The 27937-nt window shown below is 52.5% G+C and overlaps 2 protein-coding genes across 6 annotated transcripts; both read right to left on the bottom strand.

Annotated features, from left to right (window-relative positions):
- Window positions 1–218: 218 nt before the first annotated feature.
- DPH2 (diphthamide biosynthesis 2) lies at window positions 219–3710 on the bottom strand. Of its 3 annotated transcripts, none has more exons than XM_032160554.2 (6): window positions 3259–3710; window positions 2873–2985; window positions 2392–2615; window positions 1511–2194; window positions 1248–1424; window positions 219–1167 (listed from the first exon to the last, which is right to left on the bottom strand). In XM_032160554.2, exons 1-6 carry the CDS (start codon window positions 3403–3405, stop codon window positions 1043–1045), a joined length of 1470 nt encoding a protein of 489 aa, XP_032016445.1. In that variant the 5' UTR covers window positions 3406–3710; the 3' UTR covers window positions 219–1042. The 3 variants fall into 3 exon arrangements, with proteins under 3 accessions (XP_032016445.1, XP_032016446.1, XP_058298521.1); XM_032160555.2 differs by having other exon boundaries at window positions 3311–3394; XM_058442538.1 differs by lacking the exons at window positions 2392–2615; window positions 3259–3710 and having other exon boundaries at window positions 2873–2951.
- A 1875-nt stretch (window positions 3711–5585) lies between these two features.
- Window positions 5586–27123, bottom strand: IPO13 (importin 13). Of its 3 annotated transcripts, XM_032160518.2 has the most exons (20): window positions 26212–27117; window positions 23740–24476; window positions 17125–17265; window positions 16876–17017; window positions 16601–16767; window positions 16262–16382; window positions 16028–16175; window positions 15419–15600; window positions 15309–15335; window positions 14982–15116; window positions 14688–14831; window positions 13297–13377; window positions 12613–12750; window positions 12364–12460; window positions 9304–9356; window positions 6973–7039; window positions 6832–6890; window positions 6595–6684; window positions 6111–6292; window positions 5586–6021 (listed from the first exon to the last, which is right to left on the bottom strand). In XM_032160518.2, the coding sequence occupies exons 1-20, from the start codon at window positions 26293–26295 to the stop codon at window positions 5925–5927; spliced, it is 2892 nt and encodes a 963-aa protein (XP_032016409.1). In that variant the 5' UTR covers window positions 26296–27117; the 3' UTR covers window positions 5586–5924. The 3 variants fall into 3 exon arrangements, 2 of the variants coding, with proteins under 2 accessions (XP_032016409.1, XP_032016410.1); XM_032160519.2 differs by lacking the exon at window positions 6595–6684 and having other exon boundaries at window positions 26212–27120; XR_009214569.1 differs by lacking the exons at window positions 5586–6021; window positions 6111–6292; window positions 9304–9356 and having other exon boundaries at window positions 6620–6684; window positions 26212–27123.
- Between the last annotated feature and the right edge of the window lie 814 nt (window positions 27124–27937).

Genomic DNA, 27937 nt, shown 5'->3' with positions numbered 1-27937 from the left:
GCCTCCTCTCAGTCCTCGTCAGGTATCTCCTGTGGGATCCAGCTGTCCCTGGGGCTTCCCTCCTCCCAGATAGAGCTGTTTTCATTGTGTGCTGACTGCATATTTAACTCTCTTTCCAGGTACACTGGAAAGGAATCTGGTTAAACACAGTTAAAATGTACATCCCAGGACCAGTGCAGGATCTGCAGTATTTCATGAATTAAAAAGAAACAGAAAGAGAAATGATATCTGATTTATTTAGGTTGCTGTGATCTCCCTGAGAAATAAGAGTCAGTATAGACCAACACTGTCCAACAAACAGAAATTTCTGCCATGATGGCAGCTGCACTGTCCCCTCATGTGACTGTCTGAGCACTTGAATGACTAATGTGACTGAGAAACTGAGCTTTTAATCTTAATTAACTTAAATTTAAGTTTAGCCACATGTATTTAGTGGCTACTGTACTGGACAGTGCAGGTCTAGCTAGACCAGTGGTTCTCAATTGAGGGCAATTTTGCCCCCACAGATAACATTTGCCAAGGTCTGGAGATATTTTTGGTTGTCACAATTGGGGGGAGTGCTTCTGATGTCTAGTGGGCAGAGGCCAGGGATGCTGCTAAGCACCCTACCATACACCAGACAGGCCCCACAACAAAGAATTATCTGGCCCCAAATGTCAAGTATGAGTTTGAGAAACCCTGGTCTAGACTGTCTAGCACCTGCCTTTTGACAAGGACAGACCCTCAACTGCAGACTGGGAACTGGGATTGGCCAAAGGTCCTGGGCTGCCCTCAGGAAGACAGATGGGTCCAGAGGCCTCAGGGAAGTCCCTAAGCCCTTTACTCCATCAGCCAAACAACAAGCATTACTGGGCATGTGCTGAGCTTGTGCCAGTGCCAGGACAGGACAGAGATGGATCCTATCCTGTGAAGGGCTGCGTGCTCTCCCTCCTTCCAGAGTCCTTCAAGGATCTTGGCAGGGGGATGGGAGTTTGGTGCAGGGAGCACTAAAGGTCCTAGCAGCCATTCGTAAGTCCATCTATGTCTCCGGCCCCACATGGTATCAGCCGCTTCCCTCATCCTCATAGGCGATGGCAATCCCTCGTCTTCCACTCACAGCCTCTGTCACTGGCGTCTGACCCAGGCGGGGCTCCAGCCCTTGCCAGCTCCGGGAGCTAAGGAATGAGGCTGTAGAGGGAGGGGGCTCAGTCTGAGTGCACTGCATCTGGAGAAAAAGCTCAGCTGGGAGTGGAGACTTGTACATTTACCTGCAGGACTGCTCTCAGCCAGCTCCAGCTGGGGCCGTGGGGTCAGGGCCAAGCTTTCACGATCATTTGATGACTTCCAGGCAGGTGGGGGTCGGAGATCTCCAGTAATGAGTGACACATCTGGGGTTTCCCACAGCTCTGACTCAGGTGGTGGGAGAGGCACGTGGAAGGGAGAGCCTGAAAGGGAGGAGGAAAGAAAATCCATACTCGCCCCCTGACTCCGTGCCCCAGGTTTCCAGCTTAGGCAATACCCCACTACTCACCAGGCAATAAGTCCGCATAATGTGTGAGGTGGGGAGCCAGGCCTGGAAGTGGCCAGGCAGGGTTGCAGGCAGCTTCCAGCTCACATGGTGCCAGTATAGGCCGGAAGAAGCTACCAGAAAGCTGGGGGGCTAGAGCACCCAGAGGACAGGCTAATAGCACAAAGACATCCACCTCAGGGAAGTTGGCAAGCTTGGCAGGGGTGGGCCGCCCCAGGGCCAACACATAGCTACGCTTGCCGGCAGCCTGAGTCAGGTTCCGCAAGTGGGCTAATGCCTCACGGTGTTGGGCTACACCCAGTGTGCCTGCCAGCAGCCCTACCACGCGGGCATCTCTGGCCCTTTCTACCAGATATCGTCTTCGTGCCCTTAGCCGTCCAGCCCGGGCACCCTCATCCTGAGTCTTTCCTGTATCTGGGCAGCAGGAGGAGAAGGGTCGACCTGGTGCCCACCCCAAGAGCAGCCGACTCAGGTCTGGGTCAAGGTCCGGGTCAGGGCTGGCCTTAGAGCCCCCTACATAGAAGGCACCATACTCTTCCAGACACCTCCCTGGGGCAAGGGGGAAGCGGCGCCCAAAACGCTCCAGGGGCTTAGGCTCTGGACTCAGGGAACCCACTGGTAGGGGAAAAGCTGGGCTGGAGACTAGCAGGTCCAGGTACCGCGGGCGCAGGAGAGTAGCCAAAGCCTCTGGAAGAGAGGGAGGTAGTGTCGAGGTTGGAGCCTGGCAAAGCAGGAGCTCCCTCATCCCCAGGAGACTAAATATGACCCAGTAGGCTGGGGCCAAGCCCATATCAAGAGTTCTATGGACGGTATATGGAAATGGGGAAATTAAGGCATAAAGCAGTTGGCCCACCCTTTGTGCATACACAGGCAAAACCCCTTACCCAGGGCATGGGCACAGGCCGGCTCACTCAGCAGCACCACAGGCGCTTTGGGGTCTGGGTTCTGGGCCTCAAAGGCCTTGACACAGAGCTCCAAGGCCACAGAACGTTGACGAAGCACGAAGGCGACGGGCAGTGGGCGGGCTGGGGGGCTTAAGCAGGCAGGGCCAAAATGTATGAGAGCCTGAGCTCCGGCTTGCTCAGCACCCAGCACATCCACGCAGCAGCTGCAGGGGAGATAGCATCAGAGAAATGGGTTCTCTTCTGGAGGCGAGTTGCTGTCATCACTGGGAAATGTGGTCAGTGAATAAAATGGTTTCATTAAAGGAAGACATTGTCAATGAAGGGAGCTGGCATCAGGAGGGGAGTCATTACCATTATCATCAAGGAGAAACACCACCATTGAAGGCAATCACTGTCATAGACGTAAAACCCCATGAGCCCCGGATCCCCAGGCCTGACCAAGGTAAGGCCAAGTTCACACCTGCCGTAGGCTGTGTCACCCAGAATGAACATCTTTGACCCTGTCGTCTCCTCCAGTCGTGCAGCCACAGCCACAGCATCTCCCAATAGCTGGTCAGGGAACTGCAAGGCAACCTATAAACATAAACCATGGAGTCAGGGACAGCCTCTCTCCCACTGAGGGCTTCTTTAAAGCAATCTTCCAGGAGCTCCCACTCAACCTTCAAAGCCCCTGGTCCCAGAGGGGCACTCTGCCCCACGTAGTAGGTGGAAGGGAGGGATGGTCAACGCGCTGCGGACAGACTGATTCCCCCACCCTCTCGCCCTCACAAAATCCCCCAAGATCCGGATCCTCTGGGCGACCCATCCCGACAGAGGCAAGCCACCCTTCCCTAAGTCTGTCCTCACTCGTTCACACCCCAGGTCGCGGACAAATCCAGCGACTCGCTCCAGCTCGTACACTCGGTCCAGGTCAGGAAGAGGAGTGAGCAGTCCTGGCATCCCGGCCTCTCGCTGCAGCGCCGCCTCGGCAGGGCTGCTAAACATCGACTCCATGAGGCACAGCCTGGGTGATGGGATGCAGCGGGGACCTCCCTGGGACAGCTTCGGGGCTTGAGTCCTCTAGAGCAGCCCTCAGGGGGTCAAAATCGCATTGTGGGGGTAGGGGGAAACACAAACACAGTCGGCCTTCAGCCGGTGCGTATCCCCTTCAGCCACCCTAACTCCTGTTTCCCCGCTACACGTGGGACTACCGGGGAGGTTACTTCCGGGTTTTAGAAGCGTGGCTGATAGCGATTTTGCCAATCCTAAATCAGCACAGCTCCCCTACTCCAATCCTCGCCACCGCCCCGCACAGAGAACCAATGTTCAGCCTGAGTCCCAGGCCAGCCGGAAGTGCATCGAGGAAGGCGCGGAGCCTTGTGGGCATTGTAGTTCCCCTGGCGCTCCTCTCGGGCGCTGGGAGTCCGGTTCAGCCCACCCGCGGCCATCAGGAACACCGACTTCACTGTTAAGCATTTCACGTGCACTCTATCCTCTGGGCAGTATCATTGCATAATTCTTTCATTCATTCATTCATTTTTTTTTTTTTTTTGACAACGTCTCGCTGTGTTGCTTGGACTGGAGTGCAGTGGCGCGATCTCCACAACCTTCACCTCCTGGGCTGAAGCCATCCCACTACCTCTGCCTCTTGAGTAGTTGGGGCTACAGGCGCGCGCCACCACATCCAGCTAATTTTTGTATTTTTTGTAGAGACAGGTTTTTGCCGTGTTGCTCAGACTTGTCACAAATTCCTGAACTCAAGCAATCCACTCATCTCGGCCTCCCAAAATGCTGAGATTACAGACGTGAGCCACCGTGCCCGGCTACACTGCATAATTTTAAACTTGGTGCCGACCGGCTCGGGTTTGAATATTGTACTTGGTCACTTGCTACTGAGCATCTTAGGAATGTCCCTATGCCCATTTCCTTATCTGAAGAATGGGGAGTTGTGACAATAGTACCTCTTAATAAGATTGTTGTGAGGGTCAAATTAGTTTATATACAAAACTTTACAAAGTAGTTCTTTGGATATCGCATGCAGTGAAAGCATTTGCTATTTAATCAGCCAAATACTGAGCACTTACTGTACATTAGGCACTTCATTTTTAGTGTTTACAGTCTTTGGAGTAAGAATTATCCCGAGTGGTACCAAGGACATGACTGGCACATCCTCAGGTCACAGGAGATGCTCTGCACAGCTCCAGCCATCCTCAAACACTGCTGCTTCCCAGCAATACCCCCGGTGCATACCACATAGACCTCTACCCTCCAGCCCCTCACATCCCCTCTACCTCCCATGTTTACTCATGTGCAAACACCCCCACATGCACCATCACTTGAAATGCCCTCCTTACATACCTCTGTCAGATACAGAAACTGAGGTTCAGAGACTACTTGTGTAATAAGACACTAATTCTGTGGCACAATCAGCATCAAACCCAGATCTATTGAACAGGGAAGGAGTGGGATGAATGTGGGAGTAACGAATTCCCCATCACCCACAAGGAGATCGAAAGCTCAAGGGTAAAAGTGGGGAGAACTCAGTTCTCCTCGTCAGATCTTACTGAGGAGAAGCCTGGGGTACCTGAGAGGCAGCCTAGGTGAAACTATAGCCGAGGAGACAGAAAGGGAGGCAACACTGCTAAGGGAGAAAAGCAAGAGTAGGTCAGGAGCTGTCCCTGGTGCTGACTGATCCCTGACCATCCTGTGCTGGAGGTCCTGTGTAAGCGGGGAGCAGCGGACATATGGACAACACTAGGTCCTACTTTCCTCTTTTCTCCTCTGCGGCTGAGGTATCTTCTCTCCCTCACCTCCCTGCTACCCACCCACCCCCCAATACACATACACTCAGCCCCTTTCTATAGCCCTCCTCAACCATATGCAAGTTCGATGTTGTGTAACTCCACACCAGAAACCCCTCCTGGAAGTCAAAACTCCACTCCATTTCTTCCTTCTCAAATGGACCCAGCCCTACCCCACTTGCAGCCCAAAGCCTCAAGTCCTCTACCTAGAAAGCCTGCCATTCCTGTCAAAAACTTTCTCCATGCAGCCTTCCCTCACTTCCTCACCATTCTCCCAGGTTAGTTAGCATGGTAGCTATGGGCTAAATCAACCTTTGTTCAGGGCAGAACAATGCAGGACAGAGCTAGGGGCCTAATATTCAGCGCTGTTGATTAAATAAATGTATGCATACATGCATGTTGGGATTAATTTAATGGGGATGGGGGGTTGATGACACTACTGCAACCACCCCACCCCAAGGGCAATGACAGTATTCTGAAGGGCTCCAGGCTAGGTGGCTTGGCTACAGCAATATCTCTTCCAACCTGGGAGCTAGAGGGTGTTCCCACCATTCCCTCCCAAGGCCTGGGTCCAAGCATCCGCCCATCCTTCCCGCAGGCCTTCTGGACCCAGGCTTTCAGTTAGGTGGTGGTGACAGCAGAAAGGAGGCAGAGACAGCAGTGAGGGTCCAGGTTTACTCTTTGGGAATAGGGAAGGGTGAAGAGAAGGGGTGGGTGGGATGGGGGCACCCCTCAGTAGTCAGCTGTGTAATCTGTGCCATGGAGACCCCGGCACAGCAGTGTGAACTCCTTCACCATCTCCTTCACCCGCCTCTTGTTCACTCGCTCGCTGAAGGAGAAAAGGAAGAGCAGGTTAGCACCAGCCACCACCACTGCCCCCTCTCTGCCTGACCCCAGGCCCACCCCAGCTCTGCTCACCGAAGGATCTGCTGGCTGAAGGTATCCTTCTGTTCAGGGCTGAGGCGGGCAGAGGGGAAACCAGGTGGCTGCAGGGCCTCCTTGATCCACATGCTCAGGAGGCTGAAGCAGTGCTTGTTCAGGGCGAACAGGATGTCGGCAAAGCAGTCCATGAGGCTGCGGGAGGCCTGGCCCCCAATGGCCTGAGGGAGAGGGGTTCTCAGCACACCAGGGTGTTGCCCCTTCTGCCCCTTCTGCAGCAAGAATGCCTAACTGCCCCAGGCCCTCTGGACAGTTCCTAAGCCAAACTGCACATCACAGTGAGCGCTGCTTTTTGAGAGCCAGCTGATCCCCACAGCAATCCTAACAACTTTCAGCCATTTAATTGAAGAAGAAACAGAATCTGAGAGCTTAGGGAACCAAAGGCTCAAGCCTCCCAGAAGTCCAGCTGCCTCAGCAATGTGGGGCCCTCAACCCCATCAAACCCCCCTTTGCTCCATCTCACCTCCAGCACTGCTATGAGCAGCATACGACCGTCTTCCTGTACCACCTTTCCCACAGACTCTACTTCCCCACACCGAGGCAGCAGCTCTGTCTGCAGAGGATGGAGAGGCCCATCAGCCCAGCTCCTTCCCAGCTCTCCCTGAGGACAAGACCTGTACACCCCAGCCCTACTGTCTGGAGTCCTGGGCAGGGCAGGGCATTGGGGTGGCAGTGGGTCAGGGTTCAGCATTGGACTCACAAAGAAGCCACAGGAGGCCTTGACAGTAGGTGCCTCAGGGAACTTGAGGGCCAGCACAGCTGTGGGAGAGGCAGAGGCAGATCAGTTTAATGATCCTTCTAGGGGAGCCCCAGGCCCACCTGTCCATCTCGCCCCACTTACCACACTGGAACACAGCTTTGACATCCAATCGTTCACACAGGAACAAATCTGGCTTCCGCTTCAGAGCCTGCAGGAGGTGGAGCTGGTAAGCCCAGCCCCAGCCAGCTCCAAAGACCATCCCCCCCCACTCACCTGCCACCCCAGCCCCCAACTTCACACCTCACAGGTAGAGGCTGCCAAAATCAGCTACCCAGCCATCTCTGGGGGACCCGGACCACCTCACAGTTCAGTAGGTCAGGTGAGGACAGCTCAAGGGATGCTATGTACATGTATGTGTACATGAATGTGCAGGTGTATGTGAGAGAGGTTGGGGGTGGGGATCATAATGCAGAAAGTTTGGGTTCCAGACAGCTTTCCCTCTCCCCTCCATCAGGGCCAGATGTCTCGCGGGCGGGCTCTAGGTTGCCAGCAGTGACTTCATGTTGATTCACAGAGGGAGTTAAGCACCCCAGGTTTGTGAACAGGGTAGCAGGAAGAAGAGATGGCAGCCAGACAGGGAGCCCTCAGCCCAACAACCCTCCTCCCATGTCCCTCCTATATTCCTGAGGCACCCTCCAGCTCCTGCTCAAGAAGAAGGAAAGTACAGCAGGAGCCTTGGAGCCTCGGCCCCATCCTTCACCCAGGGTACCCTGTGTCCAGGCCCTCTTCGGCCATACACACACCAAGGAGCCAGTGCTGCTGTGGGTGAGGGGGAAGAGATGAAGTGAAGGGGGCAGATGGCCTGCCCCGAGTGGTACCAGGACATGACTGGCACATCCTCAGGTCACAGGAGATGCTCTGCACAGCTCCGGCCATCCTTAAACACTGCTGCTCCCCAGCAATGCCCCCATTGCATACCACATAGACCTCTACCCTCCAGCCCCTCACATCCCCTCTACCCCCCATGTTTACTCATGTGCAAACACCCCCACATGCACCATCACTTGAAATGCCCTCCTTACATACTTCTATCACACCCCTAACATACACACACTCTCTCCATCTGGAACACACCCTCATTACACAGTCATACACCAAACACCTGCACATCCCCAAACCATGTCCACACACCTACACCCTCAGCCTTCCCACAGTCTCCCTGTGCACTCTCCCAACATACCCATCCACAAACACACATTCAGGCACCCTCCCCATCAAAGATACACCTTTGAAAACACCCACACACATATCCATCCAGGCCCAGAACACTCACTATTCTTCCCTCCTCTCACCCTACCCGTCCCCCAGAAACTAGACTTGTAAGTTCCAGGAGAGCAAGAACTGTGCCTGCTTTTGCTCACTATCATATCCTCAGTACCTAGCAAAGTACAGCATGTATCACACACTCAATAAATATCTGTGGAATGATTAAGCAAAGAAACACTCCATTTGCCCCAACTCACAGGTTAGGGGGTCTGCGTGCTAGGAACCCCTAACACACAGAAGCCCCCATCACACTAATTTCATTCCCCCACAGCCCAACATGCATCTCCAAACCATACTCTGATACAGACATACCAATGCCACAACATACACTCCTATCCTCCATAATATACACTCCGACAACCCAACACACACACACCTCCAACACATGTCCACGCTCTAAATCCATCAAGGCCTAACACATCAACAAACAACACAAAACACACAACACATCAACATACAGCACACATCAAGGCACACATTCATCCCAGCACCCAACACAATTCACATACTACTTATAGGTGATTTCTGTTCCCTTCCCAAACCAAACTCAAAACATACAAAATAAGGTCTCACACACTGAAACACATACAAAATGCAAACATCCTAATGTGGAGCCTGCACTCCACCTCCTAGCAGCAGCTCAACCTCTCCAACAGCCCAACTCTGGGCTCCACCGCCCAGAGCACATTCCTCTTCAGCCCCTCGCTTTGGAGCTGCTCCCAGCCTACCTCTCAGGAGCAGGCTGGGGGCACTGAGGCAGGCAGTTCCCGGCAGGAGCACGGGGACAGTGAACCCCAGACCCTTCAACTCCAGCCCTACCCGTGAACTTCTTGGGCAACAAGAAACTGCTGGGCGCAGTCACCACCCCCTCCCTTTCCCATTCCCCACCCAACGCCAGCCCAGCTCCCTCCCTTCGGGATCAGCCTCTCCCTGGTCTTTGCAGAAGACTGAGCTAGTGAGGCATAGGGGCACTAAAGGAGGATGTTGGGTTGTCAACTTCCACGGAAACAGATGAAGAAACTCTATTCAACTGAACAGAAAAAAAATTTGTCAACAGAAAGCTAAAAATAGGCTTAAATTGAATTTCAACATAAGAGAAAGAGAAAGAGAGAGAACAGAACGTGAATGAATAAAACTAAAACACACCTGTGCCAGGAGTTGCATAAATGAATCAACAATATCAGGATGATCCCTGGGCCCTAAAATATAATAAAGATGGAACTTAAGAAAAAATTATACAAACAGCAACTCAACCTCATATAGTTATGTGGGACTGAGAGCCTGCAGGGAGACAGCGTGGGGGCACATGAGCAGCAGGAAGCAAGATAAAGAAACAAAACATACAAAAACCATGAACTGGGAGAAGCCCAACAGAAAGAGACGGCAAAGTGAAGGACGGGCCTGCCCCAGCTCCCTCCAAGGGGCCTTCCGCCTACTCCCCACTCCTCCTCAGGCCATCCCCTCATGTTCCCTTGGTACTTGAGCGATTCTGGACTCCATATAGCTGAAGAAACAGCCACCACACTTACTGTGGCCTCTGGCAGGTTGGGGTAGCCCTACACTGCTCCTAGCATATACCTCCCATCAACCAGTCATTGAAGAGGAGAGCCAGGATGGCGGTGGGGGGGTGGGGGGGGTCAGTCCTTGGTATCTCCTTTCGAGGTTTATCTGAGGGCCCTAGAAAGGCCAGGGCATCAGAGCCTGAGTAAGTGCCACCTCACTTCAATGGCCTTAGGGCTCTTGGTCTGGCAAAGGAAAATAATCTATTCGGTCCACTTAAACCAGAGGACCTTGCTTAGGTAGGGCAGTGCCCAGCATGCTCTGGAGATGGCCTGGCAAGTCACTGGCAGGGCCCAGAGGAGGAAACAGCATCATAAGGCCAAAAACAAGAGCCCCGCCCCAGCAAAGCTCCTCCACATGGACACAGACTCTGCAGAGAGCCAAGCTCAGGGCTGAGGACTAGTTCCCATCATCTGGACATGCCAAGAAACAGGGAAAGCAGCCAATGTGTCATCCCATGGTCCAGTGGGAAGGCAGAGCCCGAGGAAGGAATGGCTAAGATTGGGATGGCATAACAGGTATGGGAGCCATCCTGTCCAGCGAGACAACCAACAAGCCCAACATATATGATGTTGGACACTGCTGCCTCCAGTTCTGATTATTCCTGAGGCAAGAATATGGCATGCACCTGGAGCTCCTCAGGCTTCTCCACTCTCAGGAGGATGTGGTACAAAACCATCTGCCTAAGACACCACTAAGTAGCTGTGTGATCTTGCGCAAGCCACAAATGCTCAGTTTCCCCATCTGTAAAGCAGATAATCTCTGCGCTGCTTCCTTCTCTAGGCTATGAAGAGTCACCAAGACATAAAGCCTGTCCCTTTGGTATCTGAACCCTGAGTTATTTAAGTCCTAGAAAGTGAGGCCCAATGTGCGCCATGCAGGTTTGATATTCAGCAGCCACCCTGCTAGAGGTGGGCCAGACAACGAGAAGGAAAGTTTCCAAGGGCAGGGAGCCCTCCCTCTCCTTTATTTAACAGTGTCTGTGGCCTGCTGTATTCTGGCCTCATTCTGGGCACTGGGGATGCAGAGAGAAGAAACTCAACCCTACCCTTGAGGGGCTTAAGTCTAGTAAGAGAGACAGACATGAAAGCTGATTATCGTGTGTGATCAGTGCTGTGTCAGCAGTGTGTATGGGATGCAGTTTCAGTACAGTTAGAAGCACCCAATTCTGCCTCAGAGAGAAATTACTCTGAGAAGTGATGCAGTCTTCCTGCTTTCTAAGGCATGAAGGAGTGAGAGTTCACCCAGTAAAGGGCATAGGACATTCCAGTCAGAGGAGCAAGGCACAGGGATCAAATGGGACACGATAAGGAAGAGGCAGTGTGGCTGGAATGTTGGAGTCATGAGGACATTGGCAGGAGAGGACATTAGAGGCATGCCAGAGCCTTGTCATGTGGGTGGGAATGGAACAATAAGCTGAGGGCAATGGGAACAACGAAAGGGTTTTAAGCCCGGGATGACAAATGCTCAGATTTGTGTTTTTATGAAGATTATAGCTGCAGTGTGCAGAACAGGTTGGAGAGAAGGGGAGATGCCAAGAAAACCCACTAGAAGGTTGCTGATAATCCAGGTGAGACCCTAAACTGAGGCAGTGGCCACGGAGGTGGGTAGAAGTGGACCAACCGAGAGAGAATCAGGAGTCAGGATCAATGGGGCTTCTCCCAGATTGGGTACGGGGAGTGGGAGAGGTGGAGTTGAGGATGACCACACCAGGTTTCTGGTTCAGTTTTCTCCCCAGTTTGGACCTACACCATGGCCCACAGAGACAGAGGCCAGGATCATGAGATCAGGCACTGAGGGTATGAGCTGTGAGTACTCTGGACACCAACCGAGACCCCTGGTGAGCCTCAAACCTGTGACCACGAATCCAGGCAAGGCTCATGAGGCTAGCTGAGCAGTGCTGTGTTTTTGTTTTTGTTTCTCCAAATTGGAAGCCTGGATTAGACAACACGAGAAGCCTGAATGAAGCCCCTGCTCCCAACTCTCTCAGGCAAAGGGCCACAGTGAATAGAGGGCTAGGACCACAGCCAAAGGTACTTGACTTCTGGCCTAGAAAGTACTAAGCCTTGATGCAGGGAAAAGAACCAGCAGTCTCTGAGTACTTCACTGTGCAAAAGCCCCTGAGCCAGGGGCCCAGAAGATGTGACTTTAATACCTGTAAACAATCATTTCAAGTATATGGTATCTCCGTTTCACAGATATGGAAATGAAGGCCCAGCAAAGGTAAGTGACTTGCCCAAGGACACACAACTAGTTGGTGGTGATGAACTTAGAATCTAGGTCTAGCTGACTTCAAAAGCCCGTGCTCTTTCCACTTTTCATTATATCCCAAAGTAAAGGAGCCAGCCTAGTGCCCCAAGCCCCTCAGAGCCTCTGCCCACCTCCCACCCCCACCTCCTTCTTCCATATCCAGACTGGCCCTGAGCCCAGCAGGCCAGCAGAAGACATCATTCACCCTCTTATCCACTTGAACCTAAGGTTTCAACTATTTGTAAGGTGCTGTGCTTGATCTCACAGGTTTCCCATCAAGTCCCACGTGTGACTCAGGGGACAGAGAAGAACAGAGTGGGCAGCTTTGGCTCCCCATTTGGGGAAGCAGAGGCAGTGGCAGTGGCAGCAGCAGCAGAGACCCTGGTCAGGACCTACCTTGCTGGAAGAGAGTGAGTGTGACGGAGGTGACGAGCAGGAAGAGGGCCTCAACTGGGGGAAAGTGGGCAGGCTCATGAGCAAAGATGTGGACCAGCTACAAGAAAGCAGGGAATGCTGGTCAGCTGAGACCCAGTCTCACCAGGACAGGGCAATATCCCTGGAATTCAAGTGGGGACCCCAGCCACAGCAGCCATCTGACCCGCCCCCACCCAGGGTCAGGATCTCTGCCCCAAACAGAAGGCCCACCTGTCGAGTGAGGTCAAGAGCAGAGGCCTGGGGGATGGTGCTGTACATCCGACCCAGCATCTCACACAGCTGTGGCACCATGGGGGCAAAGTCATCCAGCAGTGTCTTAACAGACTTCTCAAAGATAGCGCACACCGCCTTGGGAAGAAAGCAAAGGGGCCCTGGTCAGCAGGTCACGACTGGCTAGAACAGCGCTGAAGCCCTGCACAGAGGGGGCCTAAGATCGGGCCCTTACCTATAAGCCTTGCCTGGCCCTGCAAACCAAGGAAGGTAAGCAAGTCTGACCCTCACCCTGAAAGGCAGGGGCAAAGGCCCTTCACTGAGGGGCACAGGATGTAACTGCGGAACTTAACTCCTGCGACTTACATCTCTAACATTTCCTCTCAGGGAGCAGCAATGGCAACAAAAAACCTGAATTGAAAAGGGACCAAAGGCAGGTCTCTGGTGCTAAAACAGATGCCTGACTGTCACTCGACCCTAATATTAGAGTCCTTACGTTACGCACTTCTCATGATATTGGGGAGTTCTAAATGTCTTCCCAAAAGATTCCTTATCTCTATGGGGCAGGATTCACCTCCCTTGTTTTCTCCAAACCATTGTAAGCTGAAGTGTGGCAGTAACATCTTACCCTGCTACACCTCTGAGCAGTCACTATGGGAGCAGAGGGCAAGGGTCAGGGCTCACCTCCACAACCTGGGCATCATTCAACCATTTGCTCAGCACCTTCTGGATAAGCTGGAAGACCTGCTGCAGCACCACCACCACCTGAAGGCACAGGAAGAAGTGAGGCGCTTCTGCTATCCACCACTGAGACCCACTTGAGAAGGACTTGGTGGCAGGGAGGAGGGGAGCAGTTCAGACCTATTACCCCGGAATGCACATAGAGGACCCAGGGCATGGGACCCCTGGGGGAAGAAGTGGTTTGCTGAACTCTCTCATGAATTGAAAAAGGAGTATATCCTGAATTCTAGGGATCATCTCAAAGGAAGCCTCAAACTGCAAAGCAGAGATATCACAAGTGCTTCATAAGGTTACAAAAACTTTGTAAACTTAAAAAAAATCTCTCCCTATCTATCTCTGCTCTGTAAAACCAAGGCTATGAGCTAGCCTCTGAAGAAGTGGAGATGCTATCTCCTTCAAATAGGCTTGAGGTAGGGAGCCCCAAGGAATGCACAGATGCAGGCTTAAGCTGCTCTCCCAGCTTATGGAGGAGCAGAGAGCAGACTGAGATCCTGGGAGGTGAGGAAAGGCAGGATGATGACTACCATGTAAAGAAGCAGCTCTGTGTGATGACAGTGGCCCAGGTGTGGTCTAAAGCCAAGAGGCTAACTGAAACTGGGTTGGGGAGTTAAGCAGAGAGGCCAGGATGCCTATGGCTTCCTTTTCTCCTGGAGAAATCCGGGAGGGAGTTCTGGGAACAACGACCAAAGCAGTCCCTTATATTTGTAAAGAACTTTACAATATGCAAACTACCTTCACTTAAGACCACATCTACTATCCAGCACAGTTCTATCAATTGAGTAAGCCAGACATTTCAATGTTCACAGTTTTTAATGGGAAGCTGAGGCTTGCCTCAGATCAAGCAGCTTGTAAGTGGTCACCCCAAAACCTATGCCCAAGCTTACCACCGGACTTATCACACTGCTTTGTGACAATCTGAGCAACCTGAATTTCCTCTACACTGGGAGCAACTTGAAGGCCAAAACTATTACACGCGGAGGATGTAATGAGCATCCTTAGTGCCCACAGGGGACATAAATGTTGAAGTAGAAGGCCCTACAGAGCTAGGGGCTGAAAAGGGGCCCATAACAACATCACTTAAGGGTTGAAGGATATAACGTCAATGTTCCTCATGGGGCTGAGGAATCTCAATAACATCACCCTAATTGGGCTGGGGACAAGGACAACATCACACACAGAGTTGAGGCAATTATAGGTCATTCATGGAGTCAGAGGACCAAATATATCACTCCCACAGGGCAGGGAGAACAATGACATTACCCACAGAATTGAAGAGTGACAATGACATTCCCAGAGGTGGGGGTTGGGGGGATGGCAAAGACAATGTCACCCACGGGGTTGGGTCCCTGTGGCACTGGCAGCTTCCGAAGCTCAGGGCCTTCATGATCATCCTCATGATGACTGATGTCCAGTGTGGTGAAGAGGTTGGAGAGAAGCCCCAAGATGTGAACAATGGCCAGCTTGTTGGAGGGATTGGGCTGCAGGGAGAAGCAAACCAAGCTCCAGATCTCCTAGCCCCAGTCTGGTCCCCAGATCACTGAGCCTCAGCTCTGACAGCCAGCTCCAACTTCACCCCTCATCAGCCATAGCATCTCAGTACCGCTCCCTGGCCCCCAGAGCTCACTCACTATCTCCTCTGCCAGCTTCTCCAGTTGCTGGATATAGGGTGAGATAAGCGAGTGCAGGTTCTTAAGGATCTCCTCCACTTGAAGAGCTGACAGCAGGAAGCCCAGCGCCTGCATCAGCCACATGCACTGGCTTGTCTGTGGGGCAGAACATTGATGGTCAGTCCTGGCCACATCTAGTTGAGAGGTAGGAAGGAAAATGAGCCTCTTGGGAGAAGAAAAACAGAGAATAAGGGATAAGAGGAAGGGGAAGGCCAAAAAACAGGATTTCAGGGATAAGTGATTCCCACAAGACCCCCAAGGAGACCCCTAGAAACTTTTGAGCCGCACCTTGTGGATCTGTTTCATCAGCACATCCTGCGGGGAGAAAGAAGGAATGTAGTATCAGCACAGTGCAGAGTGTGCTCTGAGGCCCAGCACCATCCAGGGCCCCTGCATACCTGGGACACAGCCACAATGTTGGCAGCATAGGGAGGCAGGTCATACTTGCACTCTCGGCAGATCTTCTTGAGGGTGGACACAGAAGAGACAGAGAGCTCAGGATTGCCTAGGGCATGCAGTACCAGGGGCAGAACACTGTTGATCATGACGGGGTGGTCAGCCAGCCATTCAGACAGAGCTCCTGGAGGAAGGAGGGAGACAGAAGGATCTTTGAGGCAGGCCAGGCTGGCTTTGTACCATGTCTCTGAGGCAAGCAGAGTTCCTGGCAGGGTCAAGTTGCAGCCCCAGCACAGAGCACTGCTCCATTCAGAGGACATATGCATGTGCATGCTCAAACATGAGCCTTACAGCTGAGAAGCAGGAAGGGGTTACTCAACAGAGGCCCAGCACTGCTGTTTCACTGACAGTAAACTAGCCTCACTGAATTGCAGCTCAGTGTGCCATCAGATGGACCCCCTAGACCTGCCAGGACAGTCAGTTTGTTACAACACTGATTGTGTGTAGGCATGTGGCTCTCCCATTCTGGATAGGATCCAGCATACTGGCTGTGGCCAGGGTCGGGTGCTGTGGCTCTGGGAATATGGTCATGGGTGTGTGCCAGGTCTCACCAATGGTGAACATGACAGTGTCTGCCAGCTGCACGTTGCTGATGCTGATCCGTGGGATGAGGCCAATGAGCCCAGGCACCACATCAGAATAGTTGACGTCAATGGTCTCTGCGATGGATTGGAAGCCGTAGAGGAGGGCCTCTGTGTGCTGGAGAAAGAGGGTGCCACTGGCTTGGATGAGGAGGAGGGTGTGACAGGTCTGGGAGGGCTGAGGGAATCAGGCTTGGGAGGTACCTGCCAGGAGTAGGGCTCTTCTGAGCTGGTGAGCAAACGACCCAGCTTGTCATAGAGGTTGCTGAGCAGCTCGGCCCCCAACATCTCATAGACATACATGAGCGTGTCTGAGATGTCCACCCTGAGAAGCAGATGAAGGCCTTTTATACTGCCTGGATCCTGACCCTGGATCCTGCCCCCAAGCCCAGGAGCCTACCCCAGTACCCCCACAACTCTGCAACAATGCCTAGAAAACAGAAAGGAGCCCCAAAACTCAGAAAGCCTGGCCTTGGGCCCCTTCCCTCATTGCCTTCATTATTTCTGGACTCCATTTTAGAGGAGGTGGCCTGCTACCATCACCTGTAAATTCGGAACTGCTCCTTCTCGTCTGAGGACCAGAATCCATATTCCTCATCAGAAGGGAACTGGGCCTTGTGCAGAAGCACATCCACCAGCTGGAAGTAGACTGGCCGGTACACCTGCTGGTATACAGCCTGCTTCTCTGCCTCAAAGGATAGAATATCATCCTGAGAGAGCCAGGGAAGAGAATTAGCCACCTCACCAGCAGCCATAGAAGCCCATGATCCACCTTCTTCCACCACAGCCCAGTCCTACTGGAGGTCTCACAGACACACCTGCAGCGTGTACCAGAAGGTGAGGGTTAGGGAGCTGGTGGTCTCATTGACAGGATAGTGGCCAGGGATGCCTGTGCAGAACATAATCATGTTGACGAGCGCCAGGAAACTCTGCCAGTGCTCTACTTGGTCCAGCAAGGCCCTGGGGAGGAGGAGACACAGTCAGGTCATTCCACCTCTCTGGGGACTTCCATAACCCCACCTCTTAGACGGCCCTACTATCCCACCCCCAGCTGCTCCACCCCTTACCGGGAGTGGTTCTCGCCCAGGGCCACAGCGATGCGACAGATGCCATGGGAGGTCTCCATGTCCCCATTCTGCACTGCCTGCCGCAGTTGTTCCTGCAGACCCAGCACCAGCGGGATGAGTTTCAGGAGTGTGTTCACGTACCTAGAGGCATGAGGTGAGAAAATCCATCAGAGCTCTCTGCTCACCCCTACACTGGCTTTAAGAGAAAGGCATAATCTCCTTGTCTTCCATCAAAGCTCCCCTCCCCTTATCAAATCCTAAGCAAAAAAAGGGTCAGGGTCTACACGGCAGATTTGATGTTCCCAATGTTGGGAAGAACCTTAGGTCAGGGACCCCCAGAAGAACTCTGAGAAGGAAGTATGAGAAGGTCGGCATTATGGGTTGGATTGTGTTCTCCAGTTGGACTGAAAGCTGATTCTGGAATGGGTTAAGATTTTTTTTTTTTTTTTTTTTTTTTTGAGATGGGGTTTTGCTATGTTACCCAGGCTGGTCTCAAACTCCTGAGCTCAAGAGACTCGGCCTCCTGCTCAGCCTCCAGAGTAGCTGGGATTACAAGTGGAGCCACCACATCCAGCTAGGTTACAACTTTTGGGGAGGTTGAGATGAAGTGAATATATTTTGCATGTGGGGATAACATGAAGTTTGGGGCACCAGAGGGCAGACTGTCATGGGTCAAATTATGCCCCCACAAAAAGATACATTTTTTGATAAATCCTAATCCCCAGTACCTCAAAATGTGATCTTATTTGGAAATAAGATAATTGCAGATAAGGTTATATGGGAGTAGGATGGACCTGAACTCCAATATGACTGGTGTCCTTATAAGAAGACATCCATGTGAAGACAGAGACATACAGGGAGAATGCCAGGTGAGGACGAAAGTAGACAGTGGAGTGATGCAGCTGGAAGCCAGGGAACACTGAAGACCACCAGCAAACCACAGAGCTAGGAAGAGGCAAGGATGGAGTCTCCTACAGGTTTCAGAGGGAGCACAGCCTTGCCAACACCTTGATTTCAGACTTCTATCCACCACAATTGTGAGACAATTAATTTGTTTGGCTTTAAAGCCACCTAGTTTGTGGTACTTTGTTATGGTAGCCCTAAGAAACTAATACAGTCTGTCAGGGGTGATTGAAAAAGAGTGGGAGACAGAAGAGTAAACACAAGCTCAGAAGCCCTGATTTTTTTTTTTTTTTTAAAGACTTTGGAAGGCAGCAACAGCTCATGAGAGCATCAATCCCTGCCATCCGCTCCACCCTCTACCACCAAATCCCAACTCTTGAGGAGTGTGGTGGCAGCAGGGAGGAAGAGAAGTAGACAATGAACTCAGAGAGAGAGAGCTAAGAGGCAAAACAGACAGGACCTGATGACTGACTGGATATGAGGAAGGGGAAGAATAAAGACACCTCTCAGGTCACTGGCTAAACAACTAAGTAGACGGTGGAGCTATTTACTGAGACCCGTGGGGTGAGTAGCGGGGAATAGTAACACCTTTAATGGGAGGTGGAAGGTGATAAGCTCAGTCTTAGACAAGTTGATTCAGAGACACCTGATAGGTTATGCAGGTAGAAGCATCTAGAAAGAGTTGGATGTAAAACCCTGATGCCCAGCATAAAGGTTAGAGCAAAAGCCATAGATTTGAGAGTCATCAGCTAACAGCTGGTAATTGAAGCTATGGGAATAGATGAGAATTGCCCAAGGAGAAAGTGTTGAATGAGAAAAAAATAAGAGGGTCCAGATCAGAGCCCTGAAACACAATGATATCTAAAGGAGAAGGACAGACAGCCCAGTATACAAAGGGGACTGAGAGAAGCCTGGCTCAGCCCACTGGATCCCTCTCCAGCACCTTGGTCTGTGGAGATGAGACTAAGCAGAGGTAGTCACACTCTAACAGCGGGGATCAGATGCTTGGGACCCCTCTGTGTCACCATAGCAATCTATGTTAGGGAGCTGGGGACTGAGGATCCCAGAGGGAGTTCTATCTGGACTTGCCCCAAGCAGGTTGCTAGGCAGTAGCCTCATATCCTTGGTGGGAGGATGAGAAGGACAAAAAGAGGCAACCAGCCTAGGGACATCAGCCTCCTTCTCCACATCCCCATTCTGGTAGGAAAAGTCGTCCATGCCAGGATATCCCCAGCCCAGAAACAGCCCCAGGGGGTGCTGCCTGGAGACAGCCGGGATAGCTTCAGTCTCCTGACCCTGACACTGGCTGCACCACCAGACAATGGGCATTTTCAGGCCAGACTCTGGCACAAAGAGAAGGGGCAGGGCCAAGGCTAGGGCCCACAAGCTCCTCAGCAGCTGAGATGGGTGCAGGAGGTAGCGCTCGACCCCCACAGCTCCCGCTGTATTCTAAGACTCCTTCCTCCACCTGCCAAAGTTCATGCAGATGGCAGGGTACTTGGCGAAGGTTCTTAATTGTCTCATCTGAGCCTCATAATAGGACAAATCAAGGATAATACAGCCTCAAAGGGCTCAGAGTATCATATCACTCAAGGTCATACAACAACTTAGAAGCAGAATAAAGGTTGAAACTGCCCCTTAAACTGCTACAGGTCTGCTTTTCTTTTTTTTTTTTTTTTTTTTTAAGCCGGGGCTCCCCCCTGTCGCCCAGGCTGGAGTGCAGTGGCGCAATCTCGGCTCACTGCAAGCTCCGCCTCCCGGGTTCATGCCATTCTCCTGCCTCAGCCTCTCCGAGTAGCTGGGACTACAGGCGCTGCCACCACGCCCGGCTAATTTTTTTGTATTTTTAGTAGAGACGGGGTTTCACCGTGGTCTCGATCTCCTGACCTCGTGATCCGCCCGCCTCGGCCACCCAAAGTGCTGGGATTACAAGCGTGAGCCACCGCGCCCGGCCTACAGGTCTGCTTTTCTTTCAGGGCCCAACCAGAATTTCCCCAATGGATTTATGTACGTCTCAGCCCATATCTCCAGTCCTAACTGATGGGAGCCCCCAACAGCCTGCCTAATTCACTTTCCCTCCCTCCCCAACTCCCAAGGAAAAGCTTTTCCAGCATTAAAAACATAGTTCAGGAAAAAAAAAAAAAATTTTCAAAGGGGAGAGCCAGGAAGCAGCAACAGCTGTGGAGGAGCAGGAAAAGGGTGACTTGAGTGCAAGCTCAGCCAAGGGGAAGGCCAATGTCAGGACACCTGAGGAAGGTGTGCCTGGATGACCCAGGAGTCAAAGTCATTGAAGGTGACTTTCACAAGCCAAAGCTGGGAAATTAGATTGGGTAGAGCAAGGGCCAGGCTCGGATTCTGGGCTGGATGCAGCTCACCCATGGGAAGAAGTTCTTGCATAAATTTCCTACCACCTGAGCACCTGTGTCTGCGACCTGTGAGTGGACAGAAGAACAAGTCTGAGGTCCCAGAGGTTTCTAGGTTTGGGGGAAGGAGACAGGGAGGATGTCATTACAACCACAGCTGAGGCTGGGTCCAAGAGGCCTGGCTCCAATCGGTCAGTTCAAGTAGCCGAGGCAGGGCTGCTGGGACTCCTCCGCTGCTGCTCACACGGAGCTCAGCCCAGACCTGCAATTAGAGCTTCGCTTCAGGAGCAGAGCTGAGAAAATGGGGAGAGTTGCTAAGCAACCAAGGGGCTGCAGCCAATGGGCGCCAAGGAGGCTGTGGGTTACCTCACTGGCTCCTTGCTCGCTCATTCGTTCAGAGGAGAAGGGGCATCAATTACCTGCCAAAGCCCTTGAGACTGGCTGGGCGGGTAAACTTGGGTGTATCCAAGGACACCTCACATCACCCACACACTTGCCCTGATCTGTTTCCCTTAGTCACCAACTGTCAGAGCCCACCCAGCACTTGAGCTTCAGGGTGCCAACAGAGACCTAGATCTGGGACTAGGTATCCACCTTAAGGTGGAAAGCCTGGGAAGCCAGGGGATAGGTATCATAATAACTCGCAACACAATAATGAAACCAAATACTGGCAACTGCCGTTTACGGAGTATATAGGAACCATGCTAAAAGCTTCACATTCTCTTATTTAATCCTCATACCGAAACAATCTTTTATTTTTTAAAATCAACCCCAATATTTTGTTTAAAGTTTTAAAAGGTTAAGCACATTGTCTATGTACGTGTGTGTGCGTGTATCATATACATATATATATATACGTATGTATACACACATATATATATAGGAAACCAACTCCTTTTCAAATTTAGCCACTGAACAACTAGGCCTACTTTCTATTGCATGATTCCACTTCTACTTCTTATGACCAATACTAAAAGTAAACAGCCTTAATCCATTTAATAGTAACTATGTTTCTCTTTTAAAAAATGAACAGTTGGTCAGGCATGGTGGCTCATGCCTGTAATCCCAGCCCTTTGGGAGGCAGAGGCAGATGGATCACCTGAGGTTAGGAGTTCAAGACCAGCCTGACCAACATGGCAAAAACCTGTTTCTACTAAAAATACAAAAATTAGCTGGGCGTGGTGATGCACGCCTGTAATCCCAGCTATTCTGGAGGCTGAGGCAAGAGAATCGCTTGAACCCGGGAGGCAGAGGTTGCAGTGGGCCGAGATTGTGCCACTGCACACCAGCCTGGGTGACAGAGTGAGACTCTGTCTCAAAATAAATAAATAAAGTTATCATTAACTGATCACATAAAGTATAAAGGTAGAACATATACACACAGTTCCCATTTTAAAACATGTAACGTATCAATAACCCAAAGGTACAAATGCATGCTGCTGACCATCCCAACCCTAGCAGAGACCACAAAAGAACCCCCATTACTCAAGGAGTCATAATATTCTTTACCAAACACCAGGGGCAGGACTTATGCACATTATCCCATTTAAACCTTTACAACTCTGTGGGGTTGATATCATCATCCCCATTTTATTGATGAGGAAACTGAGCCTTAGGAATGGCTTATCCAAGGTTTCAGATCTAGTAAGTGAACCATCTGGGATTCAAACTTAGATGTGACTAATGCCAAGGCTTGAGTCATTAGCCACTCTTCCATGAAGTCTCTTTCAATGGTTTTCCCTTCCAATTCTGCCAAGGGTCCCAAAGCCCCATCTCTGAAATGTCAGCGTCAGGACCTCCAGTCTCACTTTTTCTAATCCAGCTCATACCACAAGTCTCAGTAGGCCATTTTCTTTGCTTATAATCCTTTAATATCTTTATATCACCTTCAGGATGAAGATCAAAATCTTAAACTTGGCCAAGGTCCTGCATGATCTGGGCCCAGGTCTCCTATAACTCTGGCCCTTAAATCCTGCTGTCTAATCACATCTAATGATTTACAGATCACCAGACCCTCTGGGCTTTCACCCTTCCCTTGCTTGGGCTGGAATGTCCTCCCCATCCATCACTTCCATCTGGCTAACTCTTACACAGCTGGGTTGTCACTACCTCTGGGAATCCTTTCACAGCCCTCAGACTCAGTGAAAGCCTCCTCTGGGTTCTTTAAGGCCCCTGCGTTCTCCATCAGAGGATTCATCATGTTGATTGTACTTGCCATTCATGTGTCCACTAGACTGTGAGCTCCTGAGACTGAAGCTAAAGCATTTGTCTCTGTGCTCCCAGAGCTCAGCACAGGGCCCAAAACAGGACATGCTCAGTGAACATTTGCCAAACACTTCACTACATTCACTTCTTTAGGGCCCTTGAATGTATCATGATGCTGCCCACAAGTCTTTGCACCTGCTGTGGTTCCTAAAGCCTAGAACAATCCACCTTCCTCCCCCAATCCCTTCCATCCCCACCCCTCCCAACTCAGGCAACTCCTACTTTCCTCCATTCACAAAATATCAAATGCTACCATGTGCCAAGCACAATGTGACAAAGTAAAATGACAGAGTCCCTGTCCTCACAGAGGTGAGAGAAACCATGTTATGGGCTAAGAAGGAAAAATACTGGGAGCTCTGAGGTAATATAAGAGAGAAGATCAAACTTAGCCTTAAGAATCCATTGAGGAGTTCCCTATGGAAATGAAGTTTAAGCTGAGGCAAGGTGTCAAGTACATGTGATGAGCCAGAGGCTGAAAGGAACATGGGACATTCAAGGAATGAAAGAAACTGTGTGAGAATGTAGAGAGCAAGGAGAGTAGCATGAGATGAGGCCGGTGCTGCCATACTGTGCAGCACCACTATGAGTCACATTAAGGATTCTGAGCTTTAACCTAAGAGCACTGAGAAGCCACTGAAGGCTTCTGATCAGAAAGATTAGATCCTCATTTTCAAAAGATCACTCTGGCTGCTGGGACAATGAAGGGTACAAGAGTGAGGACAAGCTCTACAGTAATCTGGGGAGAGAGATGATGACAGCTTGGACTAAGGTGGTAGCAATGGAAATGGAAAAAAATACATTTGCAATATGGTCAGGAGGAGAACAGCCAGGACTTGGTGACTAGTTGAGAGAAGGAAAAGAGAGTCAAATATTTTAATTGAATAACTGATAATTAGTTGTTTAATGTCTGCCTCCCTGTCTGAACCATGAGGACAGGGACCATGTCTTCTTTGGTTCCTTGCTGTATCTCCAGCCCAGGACCAGGTATCAGTACACATTCGATTAATGTTTATTGAACAGATGGATGGATGGATGTGTGTCTGGCCAAAGAGGCTGTCTTCTGGGTGAGTGGGGACTAGCTCACCTCTGGGCATCAGGCTGTGAGATGGCATTCACAATGGCCTCCACACTGCTGTCGAAGAGCTCCGAGTCCTGCAGAGCAGCGAAGGCAGCCTGAATGAGCGCCTCGCAGTCCTGCAGTGGCACCTCCAGCTGCACCCAGCTGGAGAAACACTTGAGCACCTTCTGACGCACACAGCTGGGTGAGCTGGGCTGCTGTAGCAGCTGCTCCAGCAGTGGGAAGACAGCCCCACATTCCACCGCCAGGCTGGTCCGCACCAGGCCTTTGCGGTACTGGGGTAGGCGACTGGTTTGGAACTCCTCAGGCAGCACTGTCAGCAGCTCTAGCAGGGCTAGGCAGCGGCCCTGCCCATCCACCGGCGAGTCCTCAGCCTGGAAGAGTCGTACCATATCTGCCACAGCACATGGCCAAGCGTCAGGCATCATGCTGAGAGCCAGTGAGGCCAGTGCCACGCACAGCCGAGTCAGTACAATCTTGGAGCCACTGGCAAAGTGGGTGATCTGGGTGAAGAGCTGTGCCTTTAGGCTTTCATACTGGTCAGTGGGGATGTCACTCCAGTAGCGAGAGATCTTGATGTGAAGAGCACTGGCCCCGAAGTACTGGATCTCTGGTACCTTGTCGGGCTGCAGTAGCTGCCAGCTGAAGTGCCAGGCCTGTGGGGACACCTGGGCCTGCATCAGCCACTTCTGAGCCAGGTTCTTGTTCTCAATGTTGGGATCATAGTAGAGCTGGTGCAGCGCCTGCAGGACAGCACAGGACTGAGCAGGTGCTGGCCACTCTGGATCCTGCCACAGCCCAGAACAGAGGCGTGACTTGGTCCTGCAAGGCTGCTCCCGCTCCCTGACTGAGGGGCTGAGCAGGGAGAGCTCAGGGCTCTGCAGTGTTTCCTGGGCCTGGGGTCCTGCTGTTATCTTGAGAGCCTGAACCTTGCCCATGCTCTACCATATCCTCTTCTCCTTACAGCAAAACATTGTGGGTTCAGAGAGGGAATCTCCACAGGAAAACAAAAAAAAGAGGAGGCTGATCTCCCCAAAGGGGAGGCACTTGAGGGCAAGGCCCAGGTGGAAGGAATAGCTTCACAGGGATGAAGCTAAGTCTGAGAAGGGCATGGAACAGCTTGAGGGGACTTGACCCTCCCAGGCACAGCTGCTCCCATCAACTCCAACAGCTCCTTTCAGCTCCCCCATGATCATCCCTAGGTCACTCCAGATGCTGGGACCAAAGCCAGTGTGAAATCAGAGCAGGACTAAGACTTTGCCAGGCAGCCCTGGGGCACAGACATGCTGGAGGAGAGGGTGAGAACACTCCTCAGAGGGCACATGTCCAACCAACTGATCCAGAGAAGCCTTGGCCATAGCTGCAGCCCTGGCAAACACCTCGCCTAGTGCTCTCCACTGGCAGAATCCCCAGGGTCTCAATTCCAATGCGACTTTATGAAGGAAGAAAACAGTGAGATTTATCTCCCAATAGCACATGGAACAGTGCACCACCATGCCAACACTGCCCTGCTCCAAGGGGCGGGAGAGTGTGGCCAGGACCCTGACCCCTAAGCAGGCTCCATCCAAGTAAGCTTAGCTCTATTTGTACCCCTGACAGCCAGTTATGGCCATTGGCCCTTGTTTGGCCCCTCAGGGACGCCAAAGCAGGCAGAAGAGATGCATCCTCATTGTTTGTTATGGCAAACGGGGGTTAAGGATAGCAAGTGAACATCATTCCCTGCTTTCAATTAAGGGAGCCCCATCTCCCCATTCATCCCAGGGTGCATGCATTCCTGCATTTCAGGTTGTAGGGAGCAGATACAGAAAAGAACCAAAGAGGTAGTTCAGAAAGATGGGCTGGGCAGTGGGGGAGCCTGGGAGGGCCATGGCAGGGAGCTATGTGGGCAGGCAAGTAGGGAGGAGCCCTGTAAGGCTCCCAGCAGGGCCAGGACCCTTGGACTCAGCACAAAACAAAGGGAGATAGCCCCAGGCCTGCCTGCTCAGGACTGGTCTGGCTTCCATCCAATAAAGGAAGGACCCTTCTCCAAAGAGTCGAAACAACTCAGATTGTTTTAGTTCCAGATTATTTTCTGAGCCCTTGGCTCAACAAAACCAGGTCCAGGATGGTTTGGCATCAGTATAATTCCAGGAGACTGAGCTGCAGGTCTCCTGGGTTCCCAGTTTCCTACTGCACTGCTCATGCAGTTCCCATGGAGCTGGAAAATAGCCAGTCTGGAGGGAAGGCTAAGTCACAGCACCCTGAAGGGACCATCCCAAGACCCTAGAGTATCTATCCACAGGGGACCTGCCTGTAAGGAAAGACAAAAATAGCCCATGAGGGCACTGCAATACTGCCTGCCCAGAAAGACAGCAAATGCCAGGTGCTCTGGGGGCACCATACCAGCGGGCACCCAGCCCAGGCCTGAGCTCTGCCATTAGTGACAGTCCCCAGAACTTCTGCTCTGTCACTGGAGTGCCCACCCCAGAGCCCTCATACCTTCTCCACGTTCTCCACAGTGAAGTCCAAGGCTGGTGCTGCTCCAGCCCCTGCAGCCCCCGGCTGCTCCTCCCGCCGCTCCATCTTTGCTCCCTCCCTGGCAGGGAGGTGGGCCCTGATCTGTCTCCTGCCCCAGCCCCTTGGCTGCTGGCCCCCTGCTAGACCCCGGCTTGGGTGCCCAAGGAGTGGTGGGGTGAGGGGGGGCCCAGGGCAGGCATGGCTGCCGAGGCCTCCCCACCTCGTTTGGGGGTGGGAGGCTTGCCAGAGACCAAAAGCGGTGCTCTCAGGAGACCCAATGAAGGGGACTCCGAGGAGGGAGCCGTCAGTGAGGAGCTCTCAGGCGGGGATCCTAGTGGTAGGTAACAGCTCTGTCCCCAGAATCTGTGTGGAGGGAGTCACAGGGGAGGGAGGCCTGCGGGGGAAACCGAGTCCCTGGCTCTTGAGGGGTCACAGGGTCGATGGTCTGTACCCACAACACCCCCGCCTGGGTGAGCTCTCGGGTGCTATGAAGAGGTCATGGGGCTGGAGGGTCACGGGAGAGAGAGCCCTTCGTGGTTACGGAGGCGTCCAACGAAGCGCGGAGATGCAGCTCCGCTAGTCTGGAGCGAAGAGTCCGTGGAGTTGAGGGGCTGTGGCAGGTTCCTTCCGTTCGGCCTGGCCCGCGCTGTGCTCACTGCCCGGCAACAACCCCGCTACAGCCGCTGCCTCCGCCCCAGTGACTGACAAGACAAGCCAGGCCGGCCGGGACGGGGCAGGGACCTCGGCAAGGCGCGGGCTGCCCCGAGCGCCTGTCCCCGGCACCGCCAACTCAGGCCCCCATTCCTGCCAGTTCTGGCTCGGCACGGCCCGGCACAGGCCGGCACGGCCCAGCGGAACTGCGCGGAAACTCATTCCGGGTCCTTAGCCCTGTCCTCGCGCCAGCCCGCGCTCCCCTGAGCAGGCGGTGGAGCGGCTCGCCGCCCCAGGCCGCGGCAGAGTCTAGGCCCCGCCGCTGTTCACCCTGGGAAATGTAGTCCATGTTGCGCCTAGCCGGAAGGCGGCGCCCTGCGGAGGAGGCCGGGAGCACGTGGGTTGGGGACCTGCAGAGCCCCGCCTGTCCTCGGCCTACCGCGGCGAGCAGGCATTCCGGGTCAGACCGGCGTGGGGCGCTGCGGCCCAACTCTTTAGTAGGACGACGTGACTCGAGGGGCTGGAGGACGGAGGTGGGAGCCTGGGCTAGAGGGTGGAGGCTGGGGAGGTTGCCTGGTCACTCTGGCGCTCCGCTGCGGCGGCATCCTCCGGCCCAGCAAAGGTGCAGCCTGGGAAGAAGGCGTCAGCACCACCCAGAGAAGAGGAGAGGGCACTTGGCACGCCTCAGGAAGGAAAAAAGGAAGGCTCTCGGGACCACCCAATAAGCAACCGGGAAACCACATACCATGGACAGTGCTCGGGCACTTTCGTAAGGTTTTTGGAAGTAACTTTATGTGTAACTAGAGTAAGAGTAGCTTACATTTAAGTGCTAGGAGCAGGACTTTGCATACCTTAGGTTCAATTTTCTTAATAGCTCTGAGGTGGGTATTCTTATTCATCATTTCAAATGAGATGAGGAAATCGAGCTTGGGGAAAGTTAGGCTTATCTTGCCCCTGGCACACAGACAGGGTGGCAGACCGTGCCATAGATCTGGTCTGCCACAGGCCCCGGTAGTTCCTGCCTCTCACCCCTCCAGTTGTATTTTATTGTTTATTA

Source organism: Hylobates moloch, unplaced genomic scaffold (assembly GCF_009828535.3).
Source record: "Hylobates moloch isolate HMO894 unplaced genomic scaffold, HMol_V3 SCAFFOLD_8, whole genome shotgun sequence".
NCBI lineage: Eukaryota > Metazoa > Chordata > Mammalia > Primates > Hylobatidae > Hylobates > Hylobates moloch.
Note: the sequence above shows the minus strand (reverse complement) of the source record. Positions and strands in the feature narration are given on the sequence as shown.